Here is a 13,940-nt window from a genome sequence, read left to right on the forward strand (position 1 = left end):
ACACCAACATTGAGACAAAATGGTATTGGGAGACATTTTTCTTGCAGGAAATGAACTGGTTTGATTCCCTCTCACCAGGGTGATACAGCGCCCTCCTGGGGCCACTTGCCCTTCCTGCAGCTCCATGCTGTCTAGACTTTGAGGGGTGTGTCTTAGCTGGCAGATGCCCTCTGATTGGTCCTGATCAGAGAGAAGAGATGTTAGTCATTACTGATGTAAGAAGTAGATACTGTTATAAACACAACAGTAACACCATGGTGAAAATGAGGAAAATAGAGGCTTAGGATAAAAGCACTTCTTTGTAGGTTTTATTCATTACATAAATAAAGACAACAATTAGGACAGTAATAAATGAGATATCTGACTTTTTACCAAAATTGCATCAAAACACAGTTTCCCATGCTTAGCTCTGGGTTTAAACATCACAGAGTATCAAACGCTGACCTCACCTTTGGACAACCTGTGTGCTCATCCATCTCCTCCCCCACCTTTGCCTCCTCCTCATCATCATCATCATCATCCTCTCTGTACTGGTAAATATATCTGTGATTGTCCCCTACATCTGGTAGCTTCACCAGATCAGACGCCGTCTTGTTTACCGACACTGAGGTCTTGTTGGGTAGTTCCCTGTTGGAAAAGGCTGCCCATGACCTCCTGTTTTCTACTTCTAGAGGAAGATGGTGACCTTTGGGACTCTGCTCCTTATCATAACCCAGCAAACTCTGAATGTGGGAGGGCAGTATAAACTCAGCCACAAGGAGGTTGGGAGCTGAGGCCGTGGCCAGGTTCCTGTAGAGCACAGCCGGGGTCTTTGTTGATGGGGACTTGGAACAGGGCCTTCTGGGAGGGTCTGAGAGTTCAGACTCTTCCTGGCTGGGTTGATACATGATGTCTGAACAGATGCTCTGCCTGTAGTTAGTAGTCCGGTTCCAGATGTCCTCCAGTTCTTCTTCTTCCTCTTCAAACTGCTGGTGGTCGAGGTGAACTGGCTTTGTCTCCAGCTCTGTTGCCTTTACTGATTGGCTTGATGATGTCACCAACCCCTCTCTCACATTAGTGCAGTCTAGACCTTCCACCTTAAGCGACATGAGCCTCCCCACCACCCCCATCGGCTGTGGGTTATCTGAACACGGAACATCAGTGCAAAGCTTGATACTACTGGAGTCCTGACGAAGACTCACACTCACTGCTGACTTCAGATTCACCACTACATGAGAGGCCTGATTGTGACACTGTAGTCCAGGACTGTCTTCATGCCCCCCCTGTGGTCTTGTGTTTTTATGGTACTGGTGTTCATTTAGGTCTCGAATGAGCGTATGGACACTTGGGCACTTGTGTTTCTGTTCTGCTCTATTTTGGGCTTGGTTCACATAAATAGGGTGCTGAGAAGAGTGGAACGTCCAATTTCCTTCAGCTGCGCTGGTTTTAACCTCTGATGACATCTTGTCCCACTCCTGCTCTGCATCCTCATGCAGACAGAACTGGGTTTTAGGAAGTTCATTACATGGCACTTTCTGATCCTCATCTTCCTCCTGGGAAAAAGGAGGTAGAGGTAGGAATCTCTTGTCCAAATCAGGCAGATCCTTCACCGTGACTGTCTTGGTTTGTGTTTCAGGAATGCTGATGTCTGCTGAAACACTAGTAATGACAGGATTGGGTCGAGAGTGTTTGAAGGAACTCAGGACTGTGTGTCTGTGGGAGAGGGGGTCCGGATCAGTCACTGCTCCTTTCTTGCACTCTGGAGGGGCAATAGTAATGATGTCCTGAATACTGGGGATGAGGGTCATGTCCTTTGGCAGGTCGAAGCTCAGCACAGAGCCCAGAGAGAGGAATCTACAGTGGCTTCTGATGGAATTTGTTGCGGGACCCTCTGATACAGCATATGGAGTAATGCTGTATTCTTCTGAACATTCTGTTTCAATGTCCTTCAGCAAGGAATTCTTCATGTAGGCTATGGTTTCTGCTCTATCCCCACTTTTTGGTGAGGTATTCCTCCTTCGTCCTTCCTTCAGTGGCCATGTATTTGTGTCATATGTGATTGTCTCACAGGCATAGCGAGAACTCCCTTTTGTCTGCTCTTCTACCCCCATGATTTTCTGGATGGTGTGTCTGCGAGCATCTCTTTTCCTTTTCCTCTTCTTGCCCATTCTCTTAAGGCTGCTGAAGATGAAGCTGCTGCCACTTCCCACCGAAGGGTGGAAGGTTACGTTGGCCATCTGGGGCACAGGTACCATGGAAGTTGTCAAGGTGGAGGGGGGCGGCAAAAATGTAGGGGAGGCTGAGGCAGTGGAGCGGCTTTTTTGGCATGGCAGGGTGATATTCTCATACACAGGGACCACAGCCAAGTTGTTATCCTTAACATGCAAGTATGTACTCACCTAAAAGAAAAGACAAAGATGTTAGACATGTGTGGACTCTTCTACAATTCATCTTCATCACAAACTGTTAAGCCCAGAAAGACTCATGCGTGCTGCAGGTGTCCTGAGAATGGCAGTTGTTGCATGATGACACGATGAGAGTAGAGCTCAGATCATCAGCCGCTCCTCACAAACAAACAGCCTCTTTTCCTTTGCATCCCACAAATCCCAGAATACAGTGGATTCAGGAATGGACAAGCCTCACACAGGAATGCGAAGTATAAAAAAACACATAAGAAAAAAAATTGATGTAAGGACAAAAGAACATGGACACCACTCCAGCTGCCCATTCGCTAGACTTAATCAAACTCACATGTGGCTGAACATGCCGTCATATGCAGCTGTAATGGCTTGACCTTTCAACTCTGTGACTAATCTCTTGTTTCTGTGGAAGCCTCAGACTATAAATCATTGTGTGCAGTCTGAGGCCCCTTTCTAAGAGTTCAGCACCAGTTCCCTGTATAATGACTGCCTGTATTGGTGTGTGGTTGTGTGTGGGACGCACTCCTGCTGGGAGCCATTTCAGAGCAGAAGTATCACAGGAAGTGAGGGTGAGGTCACTAATTTTACACAATTGCAGCACATCTATGGAGTGGCAAACAAGAGCACGTTTACGTCAGGCTTGTGGGGAAATGGCAGAAGGAGAGGAGAGAGCTTCTATCAACAGTCACAGCAGGGAAAGATTTGTGTGTGCTCCTCTTTGTCATCACCCTCATCCTACCTCTATCATCGGTGCATTCCAGCTTTAATCCCTGGCTCACTGAAAAAGTTCAGGTCCAAAGAAAAGTTTAATGTTGGAGGAAAGTTGGTGGATTGTAAACACATTGAATCATCTGTTTTCTGTTGGGAATCCAACGATTTATTGGAGTTTATACTAGACAATATACGAGAGCAACTTGTTGACTGACAGATCTTTACAAAGATAAATTCCCATTCACTTGAAGACACACGTGATGTTTTCAGTGTCTCGAGCTGACTGAGAGCTCATTTGTTGTAAGGCTGGAATGTAGGACAGGTTACAGCTCTACTGACAGGTTCATGCACAGCTAAAAACAAGCTGATGATAGAACATGAATTCACATTTGTGTTCGCTGATTGCAGTTCAGTTTTGTCAAACTTATATCTTTACTAATGGATTATAAATTGAGTATTATTATTGAATGCACTTGGCCAAAATTTACTTTATATTTACGTCTGTATTTGACTGAAATAATATTGTGCTTGCAGAGTCACCATCATCTGCAGTGGCTGCTAAAAAAGGCTTTTCAGAGCCAAGGTTTGGTTTGTCCTCTCTGTGTTACTGTCTTCTTCTTCTTCTTCTTTTCCTTTTCGACTTTTCCCTTCAGGGGTCGCCACAGCGAATCAATTTCCTCCATCTAGCCCTGTCCTTTGAATCCTCTTCTCTCACACCAACTACCTTCATGTCTTCCCTCATTACATCCATAAACCTCCTCTTTGGTCTTCCTCTAGGCCTCCTGCATGGCAGTTCAAAACTCAGCATCCTTCTACCAATGTATTCACTATCTCTCCTCTGGACATGTCCAAACCATCTCAGTCTGGCCTCTCTGACTTTATCTCCAATACCTCTAACATGTGCTGTCCCTCTGATGTACTCATTCCTGATCCTATCCTTCCTGGTCACTCCCAGAGAGAACCTCAGCATCTTCATCTCTGCTACCTCCAGCTCTGTCTCCTGTCTTTTCTTCAGTGACACTGTCTCTAGACCAAACAACACTCTTTCCACTCTTCATCCTCTTCAATGCCCACCTCACTTCATCCTGACTAGAAATATCAAAGTATAGATGGGAAAGGCTCACAAATTCACAAAACACTGTAATTTGTATTTTCATATTATTATGCTCAAATGAAAACATAATTGTAAGTATCATATTCAATCTCTACCCCTAAATCCCATACATTACACCTTTAAGACATACAGAGTGAATTTTTGAAGTAAAAAGTTTGGTGTTTGTGTTTTTCTCATAATTATTTGTTGATCCATCAACAGTGAAAGTCACATGTAGACATGTAGGAATATTGCAGGAAAGCTGCAGATCCCTTGTAACAAGGGTTAGTCGAGAACACATCTACACACAGCATGCAGCCCCAACAATTTGAGATGCAGCATGCAATACCATTTCACACTGCCTAATTTACCTCGTTTCCTCTCTGCCGATAAATCTTTCTCTTTCGTTTTAAACTACCCAAAGTATTTTCCAAAAGCCCCTGGCAGCGCCTCCAAAAGCTTTTACAGGCAGGAGATTGAGGCACAGTGAGCTGAGGGAGAAAATGGGAAGAAGGAAGGGTATGAAGGCCAAAGGAAAGGGAAGAATGAACAGCAGCAGAGAGTCAAGGTGGGAGATCCCATGCAGTGTCATCACAGACTGTCGATAATACTGCGCTGGCATCCAAGATGAGCAACAGATATTATTATGTGATGGTGTCTGGTGATATTTTATGTGAGGTGATGAGAATGTTTCTCACCCTGTGGACAGGCTCAGAGGTTTCATCCACCACCCCATTGGTCCTGGCAGCCGGGTCAGGCACCTGACCCTGACTGTCACCTGTATTACCAAAGCTAAGGATCAGGTTGATTGTGCTCCCTAAAGACGGGGTGCTGGGCTCCTTTAGGACCACAATAGATGGTTTGGGAGACTCTGCAGAGGGAACGTCACTGCCTGCTGGTCCGATGCTTTTCATTACCTCATACCCATCCTCTAAATGCTTCTCCTTCTGCTGCTCAGCTTGTCTCAGGGACAGGGATAAAGGCTGGCCATCTCCTGCTTCCTTTAGCTTTCTTTCATCTGAGGTGATGACTGGCAGATGATGGGACTCAGTAGATGAACTCTATGTATGAAGCAATGAACAAATACTCATTGATAAGTTTGCAATCTGCACCACTGATGTTTGCTTTAAATGTCCATTATAATGAAAAACATGTTGGGTTTGGCTTTGTTTTCCTAACTTTCATCCAGAACTTGTCAAGCTTTCTTCCATAGATTGTCTTAGATGTTTTAATTGATTTATTACAGTGATTTTCTTTATGGCTATGATTTATTTTATTTTATATTCATCCCTGATGATATGACATTGTTTGAAAAGGCAATTTCAAAGGGTATTATTTTCACTGCAAAGCTGTACTTTCTATTAATGTACCTTTGTTAATCCAGAGTTCATTATAGCCTCAGAATAAATATTATCTTGTGAAGGCTCCCGTCTGCTCTTCTTGTGGAGCCACTGTTGCTTCTGAGCCCTCCAGTGTACCAAGATCCACCCAAGCATGCTCCTCAGCTCCTCCATGCGCTCTTTTACCTGCAAGACATTACCCTGGGATTGTAAAACAAAACCAGAAAATAAGACCAGCAGTCACAGTGAGTCATTAATGTTTAACCCTGCTTACCATCTGTGTGAGGTGGTGCTCTTTGTCTAAAATGTTTCTTCCTCTGGCCACCAACTCATCAAACTCCTCAAACTTCTGTTCAATCTGCACATCTAGCTCTGCAGCAAGTGGTTTCTGGCCATCTTTCCCAGGATGCAAGGCAGTATCAGAGAAAATGCACGACCTGGTGTCCTCTGTCCATGAACTGTGGGAGGGGTGAAATGATAGGTGGTGGAGGAGACATGGAAATGATCTGTGACAAAAGCCATATATCTGAAAAACACGACAGTGACCAGACTCCCCCTGACAGGACTGAAATTCACAACCTCCTTAAACTCAGCCCAGGAAACTTGTACTGACCTCCTCAGCACATCTTAAATTATACATGTCACCAGGGACTTCAGCTTGACAATGAGAACATCCTGTTCTTTCCTCAAAAAGATATTGTAATGGTCAGATGTTTTCAATGGGGATGATTACAAAATAATGTCTGGGGTCACCACATTCCCACACCTTACTTACATCATGGCAAGGTAGCTCCTGAAGAAGTCTTGGAGCTGCACAAACTCCTGCAGTCGTGATTTGTTCTCCGTCACACTCTTTCTGAGCTCGATCCAGCCCTGCAGCATTGTCTGGATCTTTGCCGAGAGAATGTGCACTCTCTCTGGGCACAGCTCCTCCAGCTGAGAGGTCTGCTTCTCCATCTCCTTGACTTTCTCCCTGATGACATCATAGTCAGTCTGTGGAGAATCACATAAAAATCTGTCACCTGCCATCATCTTTGGTATCATTCATACAGCCTGTGCCAATTGTATCTCTGTATGAGTATGACCTCATCCACAAAAAGTTATGCATATTATTCTATGAGAAACACATATGGTCCACATATGAGCTGCCACATATAGGAAGCTAGCAATCTTGGCCACTTTTTTCCCCTTTTGACGAGGCAGTCATTAATAGCTTTGAGGGGTTCTGTGGGAGTATTACTTCATAATGTTTCTCAGCTGTATTGTAAGCTTCTAGAATAGTGAGTTGTGGATGCTTGTCTGCTGACGGCACAGTTATTCCAGTTTGAGAGATTCGGTCATTTCTGTTCTGCAGTGGTATCAAGTCCAGACAGCTGTGTGAATGTGATAAACATAACGCCGTCCAAAAAAAAAAAAAAAATCTCTCACATGGAATTTCACCATCTCCACGCTTACATTCACCACAAGGTGCAGAAACAAACGCCGCCAGATTTACTCTCACACACTTGAAGAAAGAACAATGATTCACCAAGGCATAAATAAATATCCTGCGTGACTAATAAACTGATGCACGCTCTGCATGTGATTGCATGGTGCGGTTTACGCAATCAGTCAAATCCAGCAAAGACCAAGTTAACTTGGCCCAATTTAAAATGTTTAGAAAATTTGTACAGCATGAAAAGGTTTGTGGGAAATGGTGAGAGAGCAAGGCACTTTTCATAGCTCAATAATCCATAGTCAGTGGGACAGGCTCCGGGGAATCACCAGAAATGTTTACTCCAGAGTCACAGCACGTGTCAGGATCCTGCCCTCACCTCCAGGTGTTCCTGCCGCTCCTGCAGAGCCTCCAGGCCACAGTGGTCGAGCTCACACTGGATGGCCATGTCAGTCTCCTTCTCCAGGATGTCCAGGCCCAGTTCCTTGCAGCAGCACAAGCACTCCTCCACATGTAAGGCCAGCCTGGCATGCTGGTGGAGGCCAAAGTCATCATGAACACCAGCAGTGTGTCATTATGTATGTAACTGCCCTTTTTCTTACTTGTTTTCCAATGAGAACCATATTACAAATTAATGTTCTTTGATAGGGTCACAGAGTTCCCAATGATAATGTGAATAATGCAGTTTTGACACATGTTTTTTTTTTAGCATGTACAAGTAGAATTAACACAAACACACTCATGTGAGGAGGAGTGGTGGCTCCTTTGGGGCCTATTGCAGCTCACAGGAAACAGACAAAAGGGAACCAGATGTGTGTTTATTGGTTTATGCAGCTGTTTGTTCAAATTGGAAGAACTTAAAAACCATTCAGTAACATCAGAGATAATAACAAACATTTTGGAAATGAACTGCAGCTTGAGTTCCCATGTGTATCTACTAGAGGGACTGCTTCATAAAGTGATTCCATCTCCTTACTTTCCTCAGCAGCTCCTGGATGGCCTGATTGTGGCTCTGGGAGCGTCCTCTTTCTCGAACGGTGTCATTCAGCATCTCTACAGCCTCTCGTAGTTCCTCTACAGGGTCTCCCATGCTTTCTATCAGGGGCTCACCAGTGCTGCTGTGCTGGAGTTCCAGCAATGTAGGAGCTGAAGAAATCTCACCATGAAGCGGCTGGTAATTACAGAGAGAGATGTGATTACACAGGTCTAATGCAACTTCCGTTGTACCCACTTGTTCCTAATGCCTGCTCATGCTTTTGAGTTCCTTTTTTTTTCCTTTCGGCTTTTCCCTTCAGAGGTCGCCACAGCAAATCAGTTGCCTCCATCTAACCCTGTCTTCTGCATCCTCTTCTCTCACACCAACTACTTTCATGTCCTCGTTCACTACATCCATAAACCTCCTCTTTGGTCTTCCTCTAGGCCTCCTGCCTGCCAGTTCAAAACTCAGCAACCTTATACCAATATATTCACTATCTGGTGGTGAGGAGAGCATCCTCACCACCAGCATCACTGTGTGGTACGGCAGCTGCTCTGCAGCAGACAGGAAAGCTGTGCAGAGGGTGGTGAAGGCTGCACAGAGGACTGTAGGGGGTGGCCTACCTACCACCACAGAAATCTACACAAGTAGGTGCAGAAGGAGGGCCACCCACATCATGAGAGACCCCACCCACCCAGCACACTGTCTGTTTCAACCCCTCCCCTCAGGCAGGAGACTACGGAGCATCCGGAGCAGGACCACCAGGCGGAGGAACAGCTTCTTCCCAGAGGCTGTTAGACATCTGAACTCCTGTGGTGCTCTGTAGTCACCCTCACGATGCCCCGGGTGTCACCACAGATATACGGGGATTTGCTGCAATATGGTGCTTCATCAGGTGCAATAGATGGAGCACCCACATACTTAAGCTGCAACACTGTAAATATATTTTGCTCTTCAGACACTTTTCAATTTACACTTTACACTTTATATATCTAGCATTCTTAACTTTTCTCTGTTCTCTTATTTATCTTACATTTTTAACCTATCTTTACTTAACTTATCTTATTTATCTTATTTATCGACCGGGCTTACTGGGACCTTCAGAGACATATTTCGTACTGTCATATGTAAACGTGTGTCAGCATGACAAATAAAGACTCTGATTCTCTGATTCTGATCTCTCCTCTGGGCATGTGAAAATCATCTTAGTCTGGCCTCTCTGACTTTATCTCCATATTTACCTACTAGTTTCAAGCCACTGCCCCTCTGTCTCCCATCCACAAGCAAAAAACTAAACAAGCAGAATTTGTCTGGCTTTGGTTTGGCATGTTTGATTTGGCAAAAGTTTTACGTTGGATGCCCTTCTTGACACAACCCTCTGTATTTGTGCAGGCTTGGGACCAGCACAATAAGACACTGGCTTGTGTCCTCTTGCTGCTACATTATGCTTTTGAGTTCACTATCTTGAAATAAAACCAAATATTTATGAAACACATCTATATTTTGTGCAATGATGCCTTTTGTGCACTGCTTCTTACCTGTCCCAGACTGAACTGACCATCACTGAGCTCCTGGCTCTCCTCCAGCTCCACACGCTCCAGGAACTCGGTGAGCATTCGTGTGTCCTCCAGCTCTGAGTTCTGCTGGGTGAGGGCATTCTGGACTCGATGATACCTTAGGAACACACACACACACACACACACACACACACACACACACACACACACACACACACACACACACACACACACACACACACACACACACACACACACACACACACACACACACACAGGAAAGTTTCAAGCAGCTGCCCCTTTCTCTGCCTACATCCTCCATCAGAACCAAATGACAGACACCACAAACGGTGAACTGAGTGTGTGTCACCATTCTGTTTATGTAATCACATGTCATGTGTCACATCAACATGTCCTGCACCTCTGGCCATGGGGGTGCAGAGTTTATATTCAAGACAGTAATGGGAGCAATTTCAAACTGTTTTTTTTTTCCAGAACCGATGAGTCTTCAGTTGCTTGTGTGCACTTTTAAATAATGACATCACTCCACCTGTCCTACAGCTGCTTACTGACAGGCTCCACCTCACACCGAATAAGTCTCCATCCTAACACCCCCACTCTGGATACACTCATCCTGAGCCATTTCCATTTCTTTGTTTGATTTGGAGAACTTTGTGTTCTGAACCTACAGGTATGAATCTACATCTACAAACACAGTGGAGCCACCAACACCATAAGGTCTACTGAGAGTCTGTGGCAACAATCTGCTTTTCAAGGGCCAACCAATAGCAGAGATGCCATCTAGCAAACATGGAATAGGTGACTGTGATTCACTGACAAGCTGCGGGTGAATGTCAGGCCTGTGGAGAAGACCTTGCTATGTGATGCATGAATCACAGATGAACAAATTGGACCCTTTGTTGGGGAAAAAAGGAACTGCGAGATCTGTGGTCTAATGCTTTTGTGGTTTGTGGGGTAAAATTGTTTACCTGCAGTCAATGCAAACTGGAGGTTTTATGAATAAACTCTTCCATGTTGGACTGAAGTCATGGCAACCCCGTGACCTCTTGGAAACATTATCAGAAATCTAACTTCATTTGCTGACCAGATTCCGACAGTTCACATCAACGAAGTAAGCATTTCATGATGACGGACATCACTCCTGACCTCTCTGTCCTCTTCTGAAAACTCACTTTCTTTCCACCTCCTCCATTCGTGTTGGAAGGTCTCCCGTGTGGGGGTGACTGTGGCTGTGGAGGTGGTCCACCTCTTGCCTTAGAGTGTTGAGCTCCGTCCGACGTTCTGCCACCTCTTTCTCCAAAAGGCAACTCTCCCTCTCAGCTACACTCATTGTTTGAGGGTCACCGGTGAAAGCAGATTCCTTCATGGAAAGCTCCACGGACTCCAGCCAGGCCTCCAGACTGCCCAGGGTCTGAAGCACTTTTACAACCTATGCAGTAGGGAAGTGGAGAGACTAATGATGGAGAGGGTTTGCTGCTGTGATTAATGCAGAGCAAAAACAGGACTCACACTAGGAAAAAGAGGTGATGTATTTTATAAAGCAGACAATAAAAGGTTTACGTCATGGGAGTAAGCCATGCTCTGACATGCATCTTTTGTTATAAAATGTTCATGCTTTCCTAATTAATCATGTGGTTGGATTTGCAGCCTTTTCTATCCATAATCAAATGACATAGCAACATAATTAATGTCCCTTGGATAAACCTCCTCAAAATTTGTTGTATATATACTGTATGTATATGTAAACAGCAAAGAATTAAGTTTCTAACAATAAGAGAACAGACCCGGAATCATCCATCCCAAACATAAAAGCATAAACGTAGAAATTCAGACGTAACACTGACTCAAACATGCCCACTGTAGGATATTTGATCAATCCTACCCTAAATCCCAGCTGCTCTGAGGCCTGCAGAAACACAGCGTTCCTCTGATGCCGTCTTCGTAATTCTTCCCACAGGACCTCCAGCTGGCCGAGGAACTCTTCGATCTTGTCGCTACCTGGGTGCCGTGCATGGACCAACCCGTGGCCTTCCTGAAGACAGTGTTAAACTAGTTACGGCATTTGATGAATATTTGGTAAAGGAGCACCTAATGGGATGCTGTAAGTATCCAAATCTGTCTGAGTTAAAATGTCAGCTTGTCATTCAATCAAACCAAGCTGGTTTTCCTAAGTCAAGGACATTCGTACTCATCCAGTGCTTCTATTTCAGGAGAAATTGTAAGCACGAAAGGGCCTTACTCTTTTGACCACCTCTATCCTGGCCCTGTTGGTGAGGATCTCTTGTTCCAGACCATGCTGACACCTCTTGGCTGCCTCCAGTCCCTCAAAGTTGGCTATTGAACATACCTGTGTGGCCACAGACACATTGTCCTTCAGCCAGGACAAAGTCTGACATGACCGAAAGAGCAAATAGGGAAACAGATGTTAAAATCAGGATATCTGAAGGCAGAACAAGAGAGGTGATATTTAGACGTCAAGAGCCACGATAATCCTAGTGACTGTCATCCCGGTTATGGTTCCCATCCAAACCCCATGTTCCAAAATAATGTAAGCAATTACTTGAAATGAGACAAGGGTAAGGCAGCAGTCGGTACTGAGTAACACTTGAACGCATGGCAACTTTGTCTCATTTAAAAATGTGACATAATGTCTGTCTGTTTGAAAGAAAAGGGTGTGTCTGTGAAACAAACTGCAGTGCTGACATGACATTTTGTAGAAACCAAATGTTGAGCAGGATTTTACTCAGTATGAACCCTTTTTTTGTTAACTGTCACACCCAGATGAAGGTCATTTGTGGTGTATCTGGCAGGGGTCAGTCACCTTGTCTGCAGACACGGTGAACCTCTGAAGCTGCACGTGGAGCTGTGGGTGGCCTCGCGGGGCAGTGGTAAGCTTGGACTCTGCTACGGTCTTCCTGCTGCAAAGAAAACACAGACATGTGACTCCAATTATGGCTTACATAAAGAGCCCTCATTACGTAAGTCAAAGAGGGAGAGAGCCAGGAAGGGAAAAGCCAGGTTGAAATGAAATGTCACCTTTCTTCCTTCCACTGACGTCTGACTATGACATCATTCACACAGGCAGGGCCATCTCTCACTGGTGGAGAAGCATAGGTCAGTGGCTGCTGCTCCTCATGTTGGTTGCTGGGTGATCTTCTACCAATCCCACAGTCAACAGTACTCTTTGGACAAAAGCGTGAAAACCTTAGTTGGAAAATCCAGAAGATCAGTGACATGACTTGTGAGTACAGTGTGCCCTCGTGCATTCGCGCATCAAAGCTCGCGACTTCAACTTATTGCAGATATTTGGTTGGCAGTCACGTGATACTGTACGTGCATTCTATGGCTGACGACTTTCGGAAGTGCGCTGGGTTCCATGAGTCTCGGACTTACGTGAGACACAAAGATGCTTTAAACCATCTATATGAGTGTGGGAACAGGTAATACAGATAAAAGGTGGTTTAATATCAGTATGAGGAGGTCATAAACTTTAAATAATAAATAAAAAGATAAATAGTTTGTCGCTATGGTAACTTTAATCACGTCACCTTGGACTCATCTCTCCCCGCAATGGTCCAGTGTGTAGACTGTCCCACACGGAAGAACAGAACTATCGATCTGTTCTACACTAATGCTAAGGAGGCATACACCGCCACCCCCCTCCCTCCACTAGGTAAATCAGACCACAACCTAGTGTACCTACAGCCCACCTACATCCCGCTGGTGAAATGGCTGCCAGCAACAACACGACAGGTCAGGAGGTGGTCCCCGGAAGCAGAGGAAAAGCTGAGGGACTGTTTACAGACCACCAACTGGGATGTCATCGTGGGCTCACATCGGGAGGACATTGAGGGGGCTGCTCAGTGTTTTACAGATTAAATGAACTTCTGTGTGGACACAGTGGCCCCTATCAGGACAGTCAAGTGTTACCCCAACAACAAACCCTGGTTAACACAGGCTGTCCTGAACAGAAAGAAGCGGGCGTTCAGGAGCAAGAATGAGGAGGAGATGAAGAAGGCCCAGCAGGAAGTGAGACTCTGCCTGAGGAAGGCCAAGGAGGCATACGGGAGGAAGCTGGAGAAGCAGCTGGGGCACAACCAGGTGTGTGAGGTCTGGAATGGGATGAGAACCATCACCGGACACGGGAAAGGGCGCAGCACTGTGGAGGGGAACAGTGAACAAGCGAATGAACTAAACAGCTTTTTCAATCGGTTCAGCTCCCCCACCACTCCCGGCTCCTCGTCCCAGGCCTCTCCCGGCCCTGCAGACTGCTCCACTGATGCTCCCTCCTCCTGTGCTTCCTCTCCTTCCACCCCTGCCACTTCTCCTTCCACCCCTGCCCCTGCCACTTCTCCCGAGCCCACTCCAAGAGCTGCGAAGCTCAACGGCCCCACCTCAACCACAGGACTTCCAACCTTGCCACGACTTCCTGCTCCCACCACGACCGA

The 13,940-nt window shown here is 45.6% G+C and overlaps 1 protein-coding gene across 7 annotated transcripts in view; it reads right to left on the minus strand.

The window, feature by feature from the left end:
- Positions 1-13,940, minus strand: part of LOC137603938 (spectrin beta chain, non-erythrocytic 1) — a 36,534-nt gene that overhangs the window by 4,543 nt on the left and 18,051 nt on the right. For 5 of the 7 annotated variants that reach the window (XM_068327810.1, XM_068327814.1, XM_068327813.1 and 2 more), the window contains exons 12-26: positions 12,529-12,674; positions 12,314-12,410; positions 11,732-11,881; positions 11,375-11,524; positions 10,665-10,921; positions 9,493-9,628; positions 7,955-8,149; positions 7,358-7,510; positions 6,319-6,536; positions 5,818-6,001; positions 5,574-5,729; positions 4,902-5,264; positions 4,575-4,694; positions 450-2,378; positions 76-180 (exon numbers count right to left, since the gene is read on the minus strand). In XM_068327810.1, coding sequence (XP_068183911.1) covers positions 76-180; positions 450-2,378; positions 4,575-4,694; positions 4,902-5,264; positions 5,574-5,729; positions 5,818-6,001; positions 6,319-6,536; positions 7,358-7,510; positions 7,955-8,149; positions 9,493-9,628; positions 10,665-10,921; positions 11,375-11,524; positions 11,732-11,881; positions 12,314-12,410; positions 12,529-12,674 — 4,359 coding nt within the window. The remainder of the gene's footprint in view (positions 1-75; positions 181-449; positions 2,379-4,574; positions 4,695-4,901; positions 5,265-5,573; positions 5,730-5,817; positions 6,002-6,318; positions 6,537-7,357; positions 7,511-7,954; positions 8,150-9,492; positions 9,629-10,664; positions 10,922-11,374; positions 11,525-11,731; positions 11,882-12,313; positions 12,411-12,528; positions 12,675-13,940) is intronic. The other 2 variants (XM_068327812.1, XM_068327815.1) reach the window with 2 other exon arrangements.

This window comes from Antennarius striatus, chromosome 11, assembly GCF_040054535.1.
Source record: "Antennarius striatus isolate MH-2024 chromosome 11, ASM4005453v1, whole genome shotgun sequence".
Lineage (NCBI taxonomy): Eukaryota > Metazoa > Chordata > Actinopteri > Lophiiformes > Antennariidae > Antennarius > Antennarius striatus.